This window comes from Stomoxys calcitrans, chromosome 1 (assembly GCF_963082655.1).
Source record: "Stomoxys calcitrans chromosome 1, idStoCalc2.1, whole genome shotgun sequence".
Taxonomy (NCBI): Eukaryota; Metazoa; Arthropoda; class Insecta; order Diptera; family Muscidae; genus Stomoxys; species Stomoxys calcitrans.
Genome location: NC_081552.1, coordinates 202,994,247 through 203,014,845, shown reverse-complemented (window position 1 = coordinate 203,014,845; position 20,599 = coordinate 202,994,247). Strand labels below are relative to the sequence as shown.

The 20,599-nt window shown below is 39.7% G+C and overlaps 1 protein-coding gene across 1 annotated transcript; it reads left to right on the top strand.

The window, feature by feature from the left end:
* Positions 1 to 36: 36 nt before the first annotated feature.
* LOC106086595 (cell division cycle protein 27 homolog) lies at positions 37 to 14,438 on the top strand. Its single transcript, XM_013251335.2, has 4 exons — positions 37 to 681; positions 760 to 835; positions 7,042 to 8,274; positions 12,286 to 14,438. The coding sequence occupies exons 1-4, from the start codon at positions 658 to 660 to the stop codon at positions 13,764 to 13,766; spliced, it is 2,814 nt and encodes a 937-aa protein (XP_013106789.2). The 5' UTR covers positions 37 to 657; the 3' UTR covers positions 13,767 to 14,438.
* Positions 14,439 to 20,599: the final 6,161 nt, after the last annotated feature.

Here is a 20,599-nt window from a genome sequence, read left to right as displayed (position 1 = left end):
ATATCAAATGTCGATTAATCGATAAGTTGAAAGTCGATTTATAGATCCCTAACTAATATTTTCCATCAGGTTTTCCTAATTTACCTAGTTTTAGAAGAAATTATTGAATTTAATCGGTGTTTTCTGGGAAAAATCCAACAAAATGTATATTAGAAATATTATCAAAGGTTGAACTAATTCGATTATTTCGTAATTAGTTTTCATTGTGTCGGGAAAATCGAACAAATTGGAAGTGAAAAATTTCTTTTTTGTGGGCTTTAAAAGTCACGAAAAAGATAGAGTGGCCTTAGTGGTTTGTGCTTGTGCTGGCCGAGGTAAAAATTGTGTACGTTTAGTTGATATTGTTGGTGGCGACGGTGGTGGTGGTGTCGCCCATCGTCTTCAATATCATCGTTAGAACCGTGAGTCTCTTAGCCCTATGCCAAAGAGGAGTTTGCATGCGTTCGTATGTGTAAGCTTATGTGAGCGTATAAAAAATAGAAAAGGGGCATCCAAGTGAAGAAAAGATTAAATCCCAATAAGGACTTTGGTGCGGTACAAAAACTCTCATAGTCATAGCGATCGAAAAAAGAAACCACCCCAATCAAACCAATAAGTTCCAAATCAGTGCACAGTTTCGTCATATCCACCGCGTTTCATCATACTGCAGCCAAAAGCATGATTATACAGGAGCCTGTGCAGGTATAAATAATTAATTCTTTTTTAATCTATTGCAAATTTTAATACTGTTATGTTTTGCATTTTGGTTATATTCCTTAGGCAGCCATATGGCATTGTCTGAATCACTATGATCACAAGGACGCAGTATTTTTGGCGGAGCGTTTGTGTTCAGAAGGTTAGTGAAAATTAAAGTCTTATACATATAAAATAGAACTCTATGCACTAACATATTGATGAATTTGAAATTTCAAATGCAAATATTTAATATTGAATAATATTATCCAATGGATCTTTGCACCAGAACAGCCTTACTCTCCAATGGGAGCTTGTCAGTGTTTCTACACCCACATGGAAATATGTGGCTACAAATAACAAAACCTTCCTAAGATTCTCTTCCTTGTATGCTTGGTACAGTTTTAAATTTAGGTTCGAAGGATAGCCTACCATAAATGTGAGTTTACTCGGAAGCTAGTTTGGCATATTGTGACACGCCAGCGAGTAAAAAAGGTATAAGTAAGGGGAAAAGGTTGAGTCCAAGGGCAGCACTCTAGACAATAAATTCGAGGCCAGTTCGAGGAAAATGCGAGACGGAATGTTTAGAACCCCTGAATAATCTCTGGGATCAGGTTTTATTTACTTGGGTTTTCGGACATAACGATATGAGAAGGAGGGCTCGTACTTCGCAATTCTGTAGCGTAGTGGAACATTCACCTCCAATCTGTGTGGTGTTCTTCATTATCACGAGAAGCTAAGCTGAGAGCTACCGGTCGCGTCCACAGGTTGCGCATAGTGGAATGCTCCATACGGAGCTGCAATTGCAGTCGCGGACAATCAGCGGTATTGAGTGGAGAGTTTCAGTGAGAAGCCGGTGGCACCGGCTCTTGCTTAAATACTGAGTGCCTATGATGGTTGATACGACAAGGCGATATATTGGCGCCTTAAAATAACCAATAGCCATAATGTTCTCGCGGCCATCGGTCGTATAGACCGGAACGAGCTTGCTCACATATAAGCGCTTGACGAGAATCGCCACTTCCACAAGCAAATGTTGCTACAACATCCAAACATTAATATATCTTTAAGTCCTTCACCTTCTCGGAAGCCATAAAAAATAGTTCGGCATCTAACACGAAGTCGTCCCAAACCGGACAAACAAGACTAAAAAAGCATTTGGACAACTAAATGCAGTGTGGAGCCCGAAATACGCGAAGTAACGAATGTCATCCGTTGCATCAAATCATCCGCGGCGTTGGGCCTTGACGGATTATCTACACTGATGCTGAAAAATCTGGATTTACCTGAAGTCGAGTACTTTATAACTGTCCTCAACCTGTCTTTGAACACTCTTATAGTACCCAATGTCTGGAAGATGGGCAGAGTGATCCCGCTACTGAAAAATGGAAGGACCAGAGTAAGAGAGTGTCGTACAGACCGATTTCCCTTATCTCACCAGTAGCCAATACACTTGAGGGACTACTGCTGTCGAGCCTCACCAAATGCCTTGGCACATGTAGTCGTGAGTAATGCTTCAAGCGCACAACTAGTAGTCAGACTAATGAATGTGGTAGAGACGGATAGCCCAGAGCGATGCGCAGTTCGGACCCAGCTTTTAAGTAAACATGGTATTTCCGTTTCAGATAGCGACAGTGTCGAGAACTTTGCTAAGCACACAAGACGACCGTGAAAGCAATCCGGGGCACGACGAAGGAGACTGAAGCGTATGGCATATGCTGGTAGGGATAGAACTGACATTCAAACCACTTCTACGGTTGTTGGAAAGTTCTGTTCTCCCGAAGAGCTAAACAACGCTGAACAAGAAAAAGAGCTCCCCACTTTTAAATACTCTGGGAAGACCAAGCCAGCCCTCCCACAACGTAGACTCCAGACAATGCCCTGCAGAGGAAGACAAAGCCGGAACAGGAACGAAGGACATTTTTATGCTTCGCGTCAGCAGAATGTAATGATACCATAAAAAAAACCTTGTTGGAAAAATAAATAAATAAGGAAGGGGTCTTCATCAAGAGATAGGCAGCAAATTTTCGACAAAAAGCATGGTGAGTCTTAGGCAAGCAAAACAAGTTTTGGTCGCGAAAAAATGGGAGGTCTTCCACAGGGAGGAGAGGAAGGAACTCTCTTTGGGGAGAGCATTGTTCAAGTCTCCGTGACAAGTTTGGCTAAGACTAAAGATATGGCATTCTACGGAACCATGGCTGTCTTTTCCAAGTTTGGGGAGACTAGGACAGGCAAACATGCTCATATTGAGACATAATGCAGTATAGCGACAGGAGACTCAATACTGCCTAACGAACAGGGGGACAAAAACGAGACCATCACCGAATTTCTTAATGTGGGGAAGACTTGGATAGGCAAAGATCCTAATATTAAAAAATCAGGCAGTGCAGCGACAGAAAACTCGTTAAAGTTTAACGAATAGGGAGCCGACGATGAGACTATCACTCACCCTAAGGACCAATGACTGAGGTCATCCAGATAAACCTCCACCGGAGCGAGACGGCTCTGATGGAGATAATCAGTAAGAGCCAGATTCATCTTAGCTTTATTCAGAAACGATGGACGACCCGGAGCAAAGTTTCCAGACCGAACCATATCACCATCCAATTATTCTAACACTGGAACTCGGCCGAAGATCTGCGTTATCTGTGATAAAAAAAAAATAAATGATATATTTTCCCCAGATTTGTCATCACTTTATCTGTCTTTCGACTCTCCGACACCGCCACCCACGTCGAAGCTGCAAAGGCAGGTGAGGAAAGCAAACCCAACATGAAATGAGGTACTAATGGGATGCGATGCGAACTCTTACAATATTTCGTGGGGTGGGCAAAAATCTTGAATACTAACGATAAGCTTCCGGAAAAAGGTGAAAATCAAATCAACAAAGAAAAACTCTGTATAGCCGGGGAGATTCGTAACATTGGGAAAGATGTCCGCAGATTTTATAATAGAAAGCTTTATAAAAAAGCCACAGTTTGGGAGAGAGGTCGCATACCTTATAACAGAGCACGTCTTAAGAATTGGCAGTTTATGGGATATATATTAGCCAGGGCTCAAGCAATACAATAAAATGATCATGTCGTGGCGCCAGAATGAAAAAGTTTCTCTCAAAAACCCATGTCCAAACTGAAACGTTAGTAGACGAAAAAGGAGTAAGATCAGGGACAACGGAAGACATGTTGAGGCTTTTGATAAAAACGCATTTACCACAGCATATGGCAGGACTCATGGAAACACCAGAATCCTGCTCAAATGACCTTGTTCAGAAACTTATCATTAGGAATTTTATGGTAAAGGAGGCCTTGGGTCGCTTCAAAACATTTAAGTCACCCGTACCTGCTGAAATATTTCCGGTGTTACTTCAGTAGGCGGCCGCCAAACTGGCTCCCAATTTGACCGCTATTTTCACATCGTGCCTACGACTTGCATATACCCGAAAGCCTGGCAGGAGGCATGGGTGGTATTTATACCCGAAAGCCTAGCAGGAGGTAAGGGTGGTTTTTATATCCAAACCCGGCAAGACATGCTATGCAATACTTATAGGTTACGCTAGCTTAGGTTGAAAAGAGGGTGCAGATATTAATCTGCCCCACGCCACTATAGACATAAACCTAAGTAACCTCGAAAATGGAAATCTATGTTAGGAATTCCGTGCTACTTACAAAATCCTTCATTGTTTTCCATGAAACGCCTCTTAGTTGGTTCATGTCTGGTATTGTGTCCTAAGTGCCGGTAACTGTTAGACGGGAAAGCCGGGCAATGACAAAGGGAATGCTCCAATTTTTATAAGATTTTTTACATGTTACATAAGAGAGCTCGTAGTCCTGTGTGTCCCGTTATGATACCAATAGCTATTCTGACCTCCTTCTTACTAACCTTTTACAGACCTATAAGCCTTACGTCCTTTCTACTCAACACGATGGAACGTATTGTGGCTACCATGATAAAGAGTAGCACATCCAACAAACTGCTCAGATACAAACATCATGCCTATGTCAAGGGAAGGTCGGTGGAGACTGCCATATTATGAGGTGTGCATAATATAGAAGAATCCTTCGAAGACGTACACATTAGCGCTATGTATTGACAACGAGGGCGCTTTTAACAATGTGCGGACTGTTACACTTATCCAATCCTTAGACCAGTACCGGGTCCTTAGAGATTTGATAAACCATATCCTGGGGAACAGGTGGATAAATCGTGGGTCCCACAATTTGCACCTTCGACAACCCGAATAAGGGTGACTAGAAAACTATAAAAACTTTTCTCCAGATATGTCGTAGTGCGCTACGCCGTTCGGTCTCAGCTTTAGAAAGGGAGGGTCCCTATCATTGAACTTGAACATGAATCGGGGAGCACTCATATTTGAGAAGTTTACCCCTGTTCCTAAATTGAATGTTCATGAGCAAATTTGCATTTACATCAGCCAAAATATGAAATATAACTTCCAAGTATGCGTGGCGGTCTAATGTATTCCGGTACGGGATAGCTGTGAGTACCACACAGGTTGGAACATTAAAGTCCGATGTGTGTGGTGTTCATTGTTGTCACAAGAAGCTTAGCTGCGCGCTACCGGGTGCGTCCAGAGGTTGCGGATAGTGGAATGCTCCATCCGGGGTAGCTGTAACTGCAGTCAGCGGAATCGAGCTGAGAGTCTCAGTGAGAGGTCGGGCGGCACCGGCTCTTGCACAAATACTGAGTGCCTATGATGTTCCATATGACAAGGTGGGTTATTGGCGCCTTTAAATAACCAAATGGCCATCTTGTTTACGCAGCGATCGGTCCTTTGGACCGGAACGAGCTTGCACACTCACAGGAGCTTGATGAGGATCGCCAACTCTACATGAAAATGTGGTTACAACAACAACAAAGTCCTCCTTGGAGCTACTTGATTGAGTTCAAAGGAGAGCGATGGTGTTGATCGACGATGATACGGTTTCCAACTCTATTGTTTCCCTTCAGCACCGTCGAAATGTAGGTCGCGTGTTGCTGCTTTTTTATCGATACTATCATGGTGTTTGCTCCGCACAGATATGTCTTCTTATCCCTGAGGTTAGTAGGTTAGCCAGGGATAAAAGATTTTCCAGGAACGCGCACCAGTTGGTGATTGATTGGCCAGTTGACCGAAACCTGCATGTCCTACCAACGACCTCTAGAAATGAGAATAACCACTACTCCCTCTTTCCCCCTTCGACCCCTGACTTTCCATTCGCCAACGGATTTTTTTAATTAACACCTCCGTATTGGCTACTTAAAAATACCAATCCTCCAAAATGATTACCGAGTTCGTACGTTTGAAGCGATTTGACAGAAATTTTTATTAATTTATTCATTCAGAACTACATGTTCAAAGCCACCAAAATGGCCAATGTAGATAATGCATGTTAATCGTAACAATTCTACCATATACTGCTCAGATAAACCGAAAAATAGCACCACCAAGGATGGGTGTATATTCATTTTGTCATTCCGTTTGCAACAAATCGAAATATTCTTGATTGTCATAAAAATCTAATACAATCTAGCCATGCCCGCCCGTCTAGCTTTTGAAATCACGCTACAGTCTTTAAAAATAAAGATATTGAGCTGAATCTTTACACAGATACTTTTTTTGTCCGTAGGCAGGTTAAGTTCGAAGATGGGCTGTATTGGACTATATCTGGATGTAGACCGATCCCCCGATTTAGGGTCTTAGGCCCATAAAAGTCACATTATTATCCGATTTTGATGAAATTTGGGACAGTGAGTTATGTTAGGCCCTTCCACATCCTTCTTTAATTTGGCCCAGATCGGTCCAGATTTGGATAAAGCTGCCATATATACCGACCTCACGATATAAGGTTGTAGACCCATAAAAAAATATTATTAACCAATTTCACTGCAATTTAGCATGAGTTTTGTTAGGCTCTTCAACATTTGTACTGAGTATGGTCAAGATCGGGCTATTTTTGGTTATAGCTGCCATATATACCGATTTCCCTATTTAACTTCTTAGGCCCATAAAAGGTGCTTTTTTATTTTACGAACGAATTTGGTACAATTGTTGTGCTGGTACAATAGTTGTGTTAGACCCTTACATAGCCTTCTTCAATATGGTGGAGAACGGACTATGCTTAGAAAGTACTGCTTTGGATTCATAAATAATGCATTTTTCACCTTATTATTACGAAAGGTGGTTAATATATATACCCGCGGTGGTTGGTATCCAAAGTTCGGCCTGGCGGAACTTAATGCCTTTTAACTTGTTCATTTTCTTACCATATTGTGAAATGGCCATGATCGCCTTTAATTATTTTCTTCACTTTCTATAAGCTTTCGATTTTTTCATTAGTTACATAATGTTTTCATTTCCGTTTTCTCTTGCAGTGGAAACCGACGAGACGATATTCATTTTGGCCACCAGCTATTATCGTTCAAACTTGATACATCAAACATATTGGTTACTTCGTGAAAAATCTCGCCGTTCGCCACAGTGTCGCTTTCTGCAGGCAAAATGTGCCTATCAGCTCAAAAAATACTCCGAGGCTGAATGTGCTCTTACCAGCAATGGTTTTGGCGATATGAAGAATTGCTTCGATGATATTGTCAAAGATTTTGGAGAGATAGCATGTTTCGTTCTGCAGCTGATAGCCCAGATATGCGTGAAAACGGAACGCAATAAAATTGCGACAATCGCTTTAAGGAAGGCCCTCAAATTGAATCCCTTCATGTGGCAAGCTTTTGCAGATCTGTGCCAGTTGGGCGAGAATCCAGATGCGACGAGTGTATTCCAGATATCCAACACTGATATATTCAATACGTGTCAGGGCAACGTGAACACAAGTTCAATGATCCTCTTTGGTGGTGGTGTGGCAAACCCCAGTGAGTGTAGCAATTTAAATAACATAAACTTCGGTACAGCAAACGTGATTACGGATGGCGGTTTCATTAGTCAGTTGTGTAATAGTTCCAATTATATACTCTCCACACCGGTAGAACAACAGATCCCGCCACAAGCCAACAACAATGGTCTGGGAACATTGCAGAACTTCACAACACCAAATAACAATAACAATAATAATAATATAAATAGTTCCATATCAATGCTTAGAGGCAGCACGACGGGCCTAAGTGTTGGCAATGGCCTTAATCAGAATCAACAGAACACCAGCATGATGATGCTGGACGACACACCTGTTGGGTATACCACAAACACTGAACAAACAGCTGGTTTGAGTGCACAGGGTGATGTTGGTGGTGCAGGCACGCCATTCCGCAAACAGTTTCAATATCTTTCAGCTATGTCACCTATAACACCTAGCTTTGGTGTTATGCCAATGAATAGTCCATGTGGTGGTGATTCATCATTTTTGGGTAGCCTTGGTGCTGGACACACACAAACAAATCTCAACATAACTAATTCCCCATTGCCCCAGACTTTAGCAGAAGTGAACCAAGAACAGAAAGTCATAGTCAAGAAGATGAAGGGGCACGTCAGTAGTTTGATTAATCGCAAAGAACCAACCTCAAATTCTGGCAGCGGAAGTAAACCTGCCGTTTTTACACAGACTGGCAATATAACACCAAGAACTCCAAATAACCCGGGAAATGTTACAAGTGGTAAGTAGTTATAACAGCAACTAAATTCAAAGATATTAAAAAATGCAAAATTTTCCCTGAACATTCCTAAATGAAAAGGGGAGTAACATCTTTCTTATCGATTTGTTATAAAAGGCGTTCTGTTTATAGCCAATTACGAAAGGGATATCGCTGAGCGATTCCTTTATAAATATTGCCCGTGTTAATGAGGGGAAAACGCCCATGTTTGTTTTACTCAAGATTGTGGCAATCAAGCTGCGGGAATTATAGGAGTTAATTAAATGAATCAATACTTTTAATTTTTATTTTTGTTAGGATAGCTAAGGCTGGAAAATACGAGCCTAGAAATTACCTTCTTATGCTGGAGAGAAAAAAATTGTATCACAATATACAGATGAAGAAGGGGAGAAACAATAATCAATATGAGTGACAAAGCAAGTGAAATGCGGGCTCGACAGATACGAATAAAATATTCTCAGCGAGAGCTCCAATCAGCAGTTTAAGAAATCTACAGTAGTCCTGAGCGGCATGGCCGGAGCACCACACGCGTTGTGGTGTTCATCGTTATCACGAGAAGCTTAGCTGAATGATACCGGGCGCGTCCACAGGTTACGGACGTTTACAAAGTAGCTGCCAATGCAGCCGCGGACAATCAGCGGTATCGAGTATTCTAAAAACCTATGATACTCGATATGACAAGGCGAGGTATTGGTGCCTTTAAATAACCAATGGCCATAACATTCCTGCGGCGATCGGATCTTTGAACCGGAACGAGCTGCTCACCTACGGAACTTGACGAGAATCGTTACCTCCACATACGAAAGTGTCAGTACAACAGTCCTAATTGACAAGAGTACCTAATGTCTGTAGCAAATCATTTACTCGCCACTGATCTACTCTCGATTTTTACAAACTGGCTACAACAAAAACAGCAACAAACTGCAGAAGTCAAATCTTCCTGTGTCAAGTGCGATATGGTGATCTAACATATTCAATTGCAATTTGTATAAGCAGTCTTATGTCATGCTTCCTCAGCCCCCAAATAAGGGTCGTCCTTTCCACCGAAAAACCACAATACATTGGGCTGGTACATTTGTAGTCTCAACGAAATGCCGATTTCATGCCGATTTATTTAATCCATCAGTAACACAACATTCTTCGCGGAATCTTCCGTGATGGGAATGCTTATGCTGGAGATACTATCCTATGTTCTAGTTGCCATGTATAAGTAACGTCGTGGAAAGAGTCAAAAAATCGGACTGAATGTGCCCAACTCCTGCAAATGCGAATTTGCCCATGAACATTCCATTAAAGAACAGGAGCAAACTGCCACACCGAGTCCGAACGGCGTGCAACACCTCTTGTCGCCAGCATTAGGTGGGAATATCACCGCTGAAAATTTGTTCTGATGTTCTCGTCAGGATTCGAACCCAGGCGAAAATTCTAACCTCTGCTACGGTGGTCTCTGCGCTCAACTCCTGCATCAATTTAATAGGAAGGAGTTGGGTGCATAATCCGGGAACGGTACACTGGTTGTTCGGCCGATTCTCGCCTATAGGTGTCTGTTGTGGCATCGTGATTTGGACAAGTGTGCCCTTCGCAGGATGATCGAGTAGGTACAGGGTAGCAAGGCGGTAGTGTTCTTTGGAACACGGAGGATTGTGCCGAGAAAGGCTCTGAATTTCATTCTCGATATAAGGTATTTGCACCTATATGTTGGGTGTGTGACAACGAAGATCGCTCAAGACTGAAGGATTTAGGTACCTGACGCTCGTTAAGCGTTGATCATTCTTCTATTCTGTTTGGGGATGGAGATGCAGCTTGCCGGCATACTGTAGGTGGCGCAAGTGATTATATACCAGGCTAGTCCTTACTTGTTGATAGTTTGGACGTAGTTTTTCCGAAAGCGGATCTCTGGTCTGGGAGTACGCTGCTTCTGTATATACGAATGCGTCTAAATTGAATGAGGCGCCGGGCAGGACTCCATTGAATGAAGCAGAGATTCATAAGCCGGAGATTTTCTTGGACCTGAAGCCACTGAAGATGACGTCGATGATGGAACGGCGGACCGATCAGACTGGTATGTTTTATGTGTAAAATCAGGCGGCACTGAAGGCTCTGACGCCTGGTCATATTCTGCGAAATGGGTCATCAAGGGATGGCAAAGAACGAAGCGGCCGATGAGCTGGCCAAGAATGGTTTGCTGATTTGCGCAGATCGTGCTACGGAATCAGTTAGGCTTTCCTTTGCGAGCTTCTTGGTTTGGTGGAGGCCATCTATGATTACCGCGGGGATAAGGTATTGGCTGGTGTTGTGGATTGCAGGGTTACAAAATCCCTGTAGCCAAATATTTCGCGAAACAGGACGTCGTCTTTCCTGGGGCTAAGGAAGGATGACATTGAACTGCTGATAGGAATACTGAATAGTCACTACAACGTCAGGTCCGGATGAGGAGGAATTGGAGTCGGTAGAGCATCGCTTGTGTCGCTCCCCCGCAATTGCGAAGATAAGACATTGTATAATGGGTGAAACCTCTTTCCGTGTCTGAATTCCCTCCAGAAGAAGGTTCTGAGTGGCTATAGCTAGAAATTTAGTCTTGTCATTCTGGATTTCTGTAGAAGCCCGAATTGGCTGACTGGGCCATGCCTTCACCGGTGAGGATTTCTTTCCCGCCCGCCTGGTTCTCTACATTTTTTACCAAGTAGTTTTAACCTCACCTTCTTAGCGTTTTCCCCCATGGGGGACCATTAGGTTAAAAGTATTGTATATTATAACTCTTCGCCACGGTACGATGGATAAAAGAACGTGCTGTTTATTTAGTCGGAGTAGATTGGTAGACGGTAGGATGGATGGTATGAAGGTGATGGGCGGGTAGGTGGTGATGGATGGGTAGGTGGAGATGGAGGTGTTGGTGGTGATGGACGGTTGAAGCGACGGGAGGAGGTTGGATGGAGTGGTTAGAAGACTGCATCGAAAAGGTTGGTGAGTTGAAGGCTGCTGTACCGTTGAAGTCTTTGGAGTTGGTCGAGTGGGTGTGAGTGTTAAAGTTCTGAGGGTTTTAATGTTTTCCACACGGTATCATTGCTATTTCTTGCGAATAGCAGAATGTATAACGTGTTGTGTGAATGTTTCGGTGGCATTCCTGTTTTGGCTCAGTCATGTGCTGAGCCATTTTGGGTTATGCCACCTGATTTCATGTGCTGAGTCATTTTGGGTTATGCCACTTGATTTCTGATAATTTCTGAATGGCGAGTTCAACTGGAAGTAGTTGGACTATGTGGTCGGACCAGAGTCTTTAATCTGGTACCACGGGAGTCAGGAGCACCTGGAACTTCGGTTCCAGCCTGACTATTGGTGAGGCCCCAATTGGGAGCAACGTAGTGGCTGTGGTTTAACACCTAAAATCGCAGGACGGACATTTCTAGGTGTGCAGTTGCTTGTAATCAACCGAGTGCCGTGACCCATAGAGGAAGGAGTTTAAAATGGTACTCCGCTCCTAACCAAGGGGTTATTACGCTTCCTACGTCTCGACATGGGAGATTATCTTTGAGTGAAAAACATCAGATTGTCAGCCTTAGCTTGATCCTCAACCCATTTCTCATGGCCGATCTCCAAATTTCAATCACCTCACTAATCTTCGATTAGAAATTCCTTTATTACTAAGTTCTAAGTGATTGGCAAGAAAACACTTCATTGAGGCGAACCTCGTGCGTTGCAAGATTCTGGTTTATTACTCACATATTTAAATAATCTAATGCTATAAAATTATGTACACTCACTCAGCCCCTGGATCTTCTATGGACCAGCAATCCTGCACACTTGTAAGAAAAATCCTTTAACATTCTTCCAAAAATCAAAAAGATAAAATAGATTTTTGTATATAAATTTATATTTTTAAAAGTTACAGAATTATTTCCACATTATTTTTTTATTCAGGCGCAAAGCAATCCTGCTTCCTTGTTTCATAAACCATACTTTTCTAAAGTGTGTCCACTATTGATTATATTCCATTCTTAAAATTTTCTTTTGCAGGTACAAATATTCCTAATGCCGCAGTGAGGCGTAGTACACGCCTTTTTAGTCACAGTGCGTATTCCGTCAAGGAAAACAACAAATCGCCAAATATTTCAAATAAATTTGTACAGCCTCGTTCGCCTCCACGTAAAACGAAAACGCGCATGGGTAAAATTTGCCTTAACAATGAACTCATAGAAGATAAATCAAATGCCAATCAAACAAATTCCGACAAACTCTCTGAGAAGCCCATACGCAAGGACAAAGAGAAGGTTGAAACAATAACATCGGCGCAGACCGCAATTAATCGCACATCCGAAGATGCCAAAGTGCAATTGAATAACAGTCTAAACAATGCACAAACCATGGCCCATCATTTGCTCTCGCTGAAGAAACAGTCAGCCGACGGACTAATGACGCTTCTCAGAGATCTTGGGGAAGGCTACAAACTGTTGGCGCATTTTCAATGTAAAGCTTCAATTAAGCATTTAGAGGCTACAATACCAAAACATCATTTCTCATCCAGTTGGGTGCAGTCATTGATTGGCATGTCCCACTACGAGTTAAGGGAGTACGAGAATGCAGTGGCGATATTTAAAAGAATCCATGAGCAAGAACCCTATCGCTTGGATTACATGGAAATATATTCCTCGTCGTTGTGGCATCTACAAAAGGAAGTTAGTCTATCTGCCTTGGCCCAGGACTTAATTAACCAAAACAAAACATCGCCAATAACTTGGTGTGTGGCCGGTAATTGCTTCTCATTGCACAAAGAACATGAAACGGCAATAAAGTTCTTCAAAAGGGCCGTGCAGGTAGATCCCGAATTTGTCTACAGCTACACATTGTTGGGCCACGAATTGGTTCTTACCGAAGAGTTGGACAAAGCCATGGATTATTTCCGTTCGGCTGTTGTAAGGGATCCGCGCCACTACAATGCATGGTTCGGTATTGGCACCATATACTCGAAGCAAGAGAAATATGAATTGGCTGAGCTGCACTACATTAAGGCTTTGAAAATCAATCCTCAGAATTCTGTGATTCTAGTGCATATCGGTGCTATGCAATACTTTATGCAAAAGAAGGAGCAGGCTCTGCAAACTCTCAACACAGCAGCCACACTAGACCCCAAGAACCCACTGGCGCGTTTCCATCGTGGTTCAATATACTTCTCATTGGGCCGTCATCAGGAGGCGCTCAAAGAACTCGAAGAGCTTAAAGAAATCGTACCTAAAGAGTCGGTGGTATTCTATTTAATAGGAAAGATACATAAAACCTTAGGCAATGTCGACTCGGCTCTTATGCACTTTAGCTGGGCCACCGATTTAGATCCCAAGGGGGCCAATAACCAAATCAAAGATGCCTTCGATTCTATGTCAAATCCCTGCTGTCCCTCCTCAATGAATGATCCTGGCCTTGATGCCGATTTAGAGCCAATCTCTGAGCGTTCAGACGAATCTACACAGGCGCAAGATGTTAATTACGATAGCGATTTTTAAGAGTCGTCGCCCCTGTAAAATATATATATGCTGATAATGCCACGAGACGGGCACAAGTGGCGACGAAATCTTGAAGGCGAAGTAGTAAATTAAAATGGAAAATGAAGAAAAACTTGTAATATTATTTCCCATAAACTTTCGTTCGATATTTTGTTGATCTATTTTTATTATGATTAATATCCATATAGTTTTACCCCTTGGCCCATTCTTCCTATTCTGTGTAATTTTTCTTTTTTTTTTCTTTTTGAGATATGTAAAACATTATTAATTATTAATTAAATCAATTTATAATTTGTACCATTATTTTTGCTAGTTTTAATCCTCAATCACACACCAATCAACGAGCAAAAAATAATGCTGCAGTTGGATGGATTAATTAATTGAAAATTGTGGTGTGGTTATCACAGGTATCAATGCACACAAAACGATCACATAAAAGTTTACTCATTCTCGGACTTCATAATTTGCATCAAATAAAAAGACATCAATGGAAATTATTATAAATTTTGTTTGCATAAAATACAGTATGAAATGAAATCTGAAGTAGTACTTTAACTTAAAAAAAACATAACAAATACTAAAAATGAAATATAAAAAAACACAAAAACCATCATTAGTATATAAAAAATGAGTCTTGATGTTTTATTTAATAAAAATGATATGAAATTTAAATTTTGACCATCATTCTAAAATAAAAATCAAGCACAATCCATATACATTTCTGGCCTAATAACGAAAATGCAAAATTGTATATTTTCTATTCGCTTAAGCCAATTGTCGAAGCATTTTCTTCCACTCCGATTGAAGCATCTCCAAAACAGGGTTATTGAACGATTCAACAGCATCTTCTGGGGATGAAAATCATTGATTACGCATTTTTTTTCTTAAAGTGCAGGAATAAAAAAAGTCATTGGGTACCAAGCCAGGGTTATACGGCGGATGATCCATCAATTCCACATTGTGGCCGGTCAAAAAGGAGCTGGTTTGAGCCGATGTGAGTGAGCTCGTATTGTCTGGTCTTCTTTTGTTCCTTTTTTGAATCTATCCCAAGGCTTCAGGCAATCAAATTGTGGTGTACCAATCCGTCGCTCAAGCGGAACAGTCGCCACTTGACAATTTTGGCGAAGAAACAGTCGACATTTGCTTCGAAGTGGTTCTTCCACGAACAACTTTCGTTGGATTTGGATCGGTTCGAAGACCCACATGGTCGATTGTTGTTTCGGGCTCATACGCATAGATCCACATTTCGCCACCTGTGATGTTCTTATAAACGTATTTTGAAGTAGATTAGGTTAGGTTAGGTTTAAGTGGCAGTCTGCCATCAGATTCACTTAAATGCCTTCTAGTTCCTGTTCACATCTGCTAAATCAGACAAGTTCTCAAAGAAATGAGAGCCTAAAGGGGAACTCCTTCTAACTGCTAGTGCGGGACACACACAGAAGGTGTTCTATAGTCTCTGCTTCCTCGATGTCCCTACAGCTTCTGCAAAAGTCGTTGCTGGCAACCTTCAGTCTGTCAGCACGTTTTCCGATTAGACAGTGATCTGTCATGATGGACACAACGATTGAGACGTCTGTTCTAGCCAGTGACAGCAAAGCAGTAGACCTCTTCAAGTCTAGATGAGGCCATATAGTATTGGATTGCTCACAGCCCCCTCTTTGTGCCATCTATCATTCGTTAGCCTCCGGGTTTGGTCCTGAAAACTTTGCTTACATGTCGCTAGTGGCATACCAATATTTTAAGCAACACTAATTATATTATGATTCCTCTTCTAAATTCGAAATCAGGAGTGCTTTTGGATTTCCGAAATTCAAAAGTATGACGAAGTTACAGTGTTTTCGACCCGCTGTTGTTTCTTTGAAAAACAAGTTGAAAATAGCATAATTCGCAAAACTTAATTTTTTCGGCATATGTCCCTATCAGGGACGAAAACACTGTAACTTCGTCATACTTTCGAATTTCGGAAATCCAAAAGCACTCCTGAATTCGAATTTAGAAGAGGAATCATAAACTAAATAGTTTTGCTTAAAATTTGCACTTTTGATTTTTTTTGCCATTTTTGAGCAAAGGGGGTAACCCATTGAAATGATAAATTTTTGGAGTTGAGTTCACATTAGCATAATTCGCAAAACTTAATTTTTTCGGCATATGTCCCTATCAGGGTCGAAAACACTGTAACTTCGTCATACTTTCGAATTTCGGAATTTCGGAAATCGAATTTAGAAGAGGAATCATAAACTAAATAGTTTTGCTTAAAATCCCGCAGTTGTTTCTTCGAAAAACAAGTTGAAAATAGCATAATTCGCAAAACTTGATTTTTTCGGCATATGTCCCTATCAGGGTCGAAAACACTGTAACTTCGTCATACTTTCGAATTTCGAAAATCCATCAGGCACTCCTGAATTCGAATTTAGAAGAGGAATCATAAACTAAATAGTTTTGCTTAAAATTTTCACTTTTGATTTTTTTTGCCATTTTTGAGCAAAGGGGGTAGCCAATTGAAATGATAAATTTATGATGCCCCAAATTTTTTTGAGTTGAGTTCACATTAGTGAAGTTTACGTCTCAAAAATACGTTTTAGCAAAATCCCGCAGTTGTTTCTTCGAAAAAACAAGTTGAAAATAGCATAAATCGCAAAACTTAATTTTTTTCGGCATGTCCCTATCAGGGTCGAAAACACTGTAACTTCGTCATACTTTCGAATTTCGGAAATCCCAAAGCACTCCTGAATTCGAATTTAGAAGAGGAATCATAAACTAAATAGTTTTGCTTAAAATTTGCACTTTTGATTTTTTTGCCATTTTTTAGCAAGGCCATTGAAATGATAATTTTTTGATGCCCCAAATTTTTTTGAGTTGAGTTCACATTAGTGAAGTTTACGTCTCAAAAATACGTTTTAGCAAAAGCCCCTTGTTGTTTCTTCGAAAAACAGGTTAAAAATAGCATAATTCGCAAAACTTAATTTTTTCGTCATATGTCCCTATCAGGGTCGAAAACACTTTAACTTCGTCATACTTTCGAATTTCGGAAATCCAAAAGCACTCCTGAATTCGAATTTAAAAGATGAATCATAAAGTAAATAGTTTTGCTTAAAATTTGCACTTTTGATTTTTTTGCCATTTTTTAGCAAAGGGGGTAGCCCATTGAAATGATAAATTTTTGATGCCCCAATTTTTTTTGAGTTGAGTTCACATTAGTGAAGTTAACGTCTCAAAAACACGTTTAAGCAAAATCCCGCAGTTGTTTCTTCGAAAAAACAAGTTGAAAATAGCATAATTCGAAAAACTTAATTTTTTTCGGCATATGTCCCTATCAGGGTCGAAAATACTGTAACTTCGTCATACTTTCGAATTTCGGAAATCCAAAAGCACCCCTGAATTCGAATTTAGAAGAGGAATCATAAACTAAATTGTTTTGCTTAAAATGTTCACTTCTGATTTTTTTGCCATTTTTGAGCAAAAGAAATGATAAATTTTTGATGCCCCAATTTTTTTTGAGTTGAGTTCACATTAGTGAAGTTTACGTCTCAAAAATACGTTTTAGCAAAATCCCGCTGTTGTTTCTTCGAAAAACAAGTTGAAAATAGCATAATTCGCAAAACTTAATTTTTTTGGGCATATGTCCCTATCAGGGTCGAAAACACTGTAACTTCGTCATACTTTCGAATTTCGGAAATCCAAAAGCACTCTTGAATTCGAATTTAGAAGAGGAATCATAAACTAAATAGTTTTGCTTAAAATTTTCACTTTTGATTTTTTTGCCATTTTTTAGCAAAGGGGGTAGCCCCTTGATAAATGATAAATTTTTGATGCCCCAATTTTTTTTGAGTTGAGTTCACATTAGTGAAGTTTACGCCTCAAAAATACGTTTTAGCAAAAGCCCCTTGTTGTTTCTTCGAAAAACAAGTTGAAAATAGCATAATTCGCAAAACTTAATTTTTTCGGCATATGTCCCTATCAGGTTCGAAAACACTGTAACTTCGTCATACTTTCGAATTTCGGAAATCCAAAAGCACTCCTGAATTCGAATTTAGAAGAGGAATCATAAACTAAATAGTTTTGCTTAAAACTTCCACTTTTGACTTTTTTTTTTGCCATTTTTTGACCAAGGGGGTAGCCCATTGAAATAATCAATTTTTGATGCCCCAAATTTTTTTGAGTTGAGTTCACATTAGTGAAGTTTACATCTCAAAACTACGTTTTAGCAAAATCCCGCTGTTGTTTCTTCGAAAAACAAGTTGAAAATAGCATAATTCGCAAAACTTAATTTTTTCGGCATATGTCCCTATCAGGTTCGAAAACACTGTAACTTCGTCATACTTTCGAATTTCGGAAATCCAAAAGCACTCCTGAATTCGAATTTAGAAGAGGAATCATAAACTAAATAGTTTTGCTTAAAATTTTCACTTTTGATTTTTTTTGCCATTTTTGAGCAAAGGGGGTAGCCCATTGAAATGATAAATTTTTGATGCCCCAAATTTTTTTGAGTTGAGTTCACATTAGTGAAGTTCACGTCTCAAAAATACGATTTAGCAAAATCCCGCAGTTGTTTCTTCGAAAAAACAAGTTGAAAATAGCATAATTCGCAAAACTTAATTTTTTTCAGCATAAGTCCCTATCAGGGTCGAAAACACTGTAACTTCGTCATACTTTAGAATTTCGGAAATCCAAAAGCACTCTTGAATTCGAATTTAGAAGAGGAATCATAAACTAAATAGTTTTGCGTAAAATTGTCAATTTTGATTTATTTTTAGCCATTTTTGAGCGAGAGTAGCCCATTGAAATGATCAATTTTTGATGCCCCACATTCTTTTGAGTTGAGTTCACATTAGTGAAGTTTACGTCTCAAAAATACGTTTTAGCAAAATCCCGCAATTGTTTCTTCAAAAAACAAGTTGAAAATAGCATAATTCGCAAAACTTAATTTTTTCGGCATATGTCCCTATCAGGGTCGAAAACACTGTAACTTCGTCATACTTTCGAATTTCGGAAATCCAAAAGCACTCCTGAATTCGAATTTAGAAGAGGAATCATAAACTAAATAGTTTTGCTTAAAACTTCCACTTTTGACTTTTTTTTGCCATTTTTTGACCAAGGGGGTAGCCCATTGAAATAATCAATTTTTGATGCCCCAAATTTTTTTGAGTTGAGTTTACATTAGTGAAGTTTACGCCTCAAAATTACGTTTTAGCAAAAGCCCCTTGTTGTTTCTTCGAAAAACAAGTTGAAAATAGCATAATTCGCAAAACTTAATTTTTTCGGCATATGTCCCTATCAGGTTCGAAAACACTGTAACTTCGTCATACTTTCGAATTTCGGAAATCCAAAAGCACTCCTGAATTCGAATTTAAAAGAGGAATCATAAACTAAATAGTTTTGCTTAAAACTTCCACTTTTGACTTTTTTTTTGCCATTTTTTGACCACGGGGGGTAGCCCATTGAAATAATCAATTTTTGATGCCCCAAATTTTTTTGAGTTGAGTTCACATTAGTGAAGTTTACGTCTCAAAAATACGATTTAGCAAAATCCCGCAGTTGTTTCTTCGAAAAAACAAGTTGAAAATAGCATAATTCGCAAAACTTAATTTTTTTCAGCATAAGTCCCTATCAGGGTCGAAAACACTGTAACTTCGTCATACTTTCGAATTTCGGAAATCCAAAAGCACTCTTGAATTCGAATTTAGAAGAGGAATCATAAACTAAATAGTTTTGCGTAAAATTGTCAATTTTGATTTATTTTTAGCCATTTTTGAGCGAGGGTAGCCCATTGAAATGATCAATTTTTGATGCCCCACATTTTTTTGAGTTGAGTTCACATTAGTAAAGTTTACGTCTCAAAAATACGTTTAAGCAAAATCCCGCAGTTGTTTCTTCGAAAAAACAAGTTGAAAATAGCATAATTCGCAAAACTTAATTTTTTCGGCATATGTCCCTATCAGGGTCGAAAACACTGTAACTTCGTCATACTTTCGAATATCGAAAATCCAAAAGCACTCCTGAATTCGAATTTAGAAGAGGAATCATAAACTAAATAGTTTTGCTTAAAATTTTCACTTTTGATTTTTTTTTGCCATTTTTGAGCAAAGGGGGTAGCCCATTGAAATTTGATGCCCCAAATTTTTTTGAGTTGAGTTCACATTAGTGAAGTTTACGTCTCAAAAATACGTTTAAGCAAAATCCCGCAGTTGTTTCTTTGAAAAAACAAGTTGAAAATAGCATAATTCGTAAAACTTAATTTTTTCGGCATATGTCCCTATTAGGGTCGAAAACACTTTAACTTCGTCATACTTTCGAATTTCGAATTTCGAAAATCCATCAGGCACTCCTGAATTCGAATTTAGAAGAGGAATCATAAACTAAATAGTTTTGCTTAAAACTCTCACTTTTGATTTTTTTTGCCATTTTTGAGCAAAGGGGGTAGCCCATTGAAATAATCAATTTTTGATGCCCCAAATTTTTTTGAGTTGAGTTCACATTAGTGAAGTTTACATCTCAAAACTACGTTTTAGCAAAAGCCCCTTGTTGTTTCTTCGAAAAACAAGTTGAAAATAGCATAATTCGCAAAACTTAATTTTTTCGGCATATGTCCCTATCAGGGTCGAAAACACTGTAACTTCGTCATACTTTCGAATTTCGGAAATCCAAAAGCACTCCTGAATTCGAATTTAGAAGAGGAATAATAAACTAAATAGTTTTGCTTAAAATCTTGCAGTTGTTTCTTCGAAAAACAAGTTGAAAATAGCATAATTCGCAAAACTTAATTTTTTCGGCATATGTCCCTATCAGGGTCGAAAACACTGTAACTTCGTCATACTTTCGAATATCGAAAATCC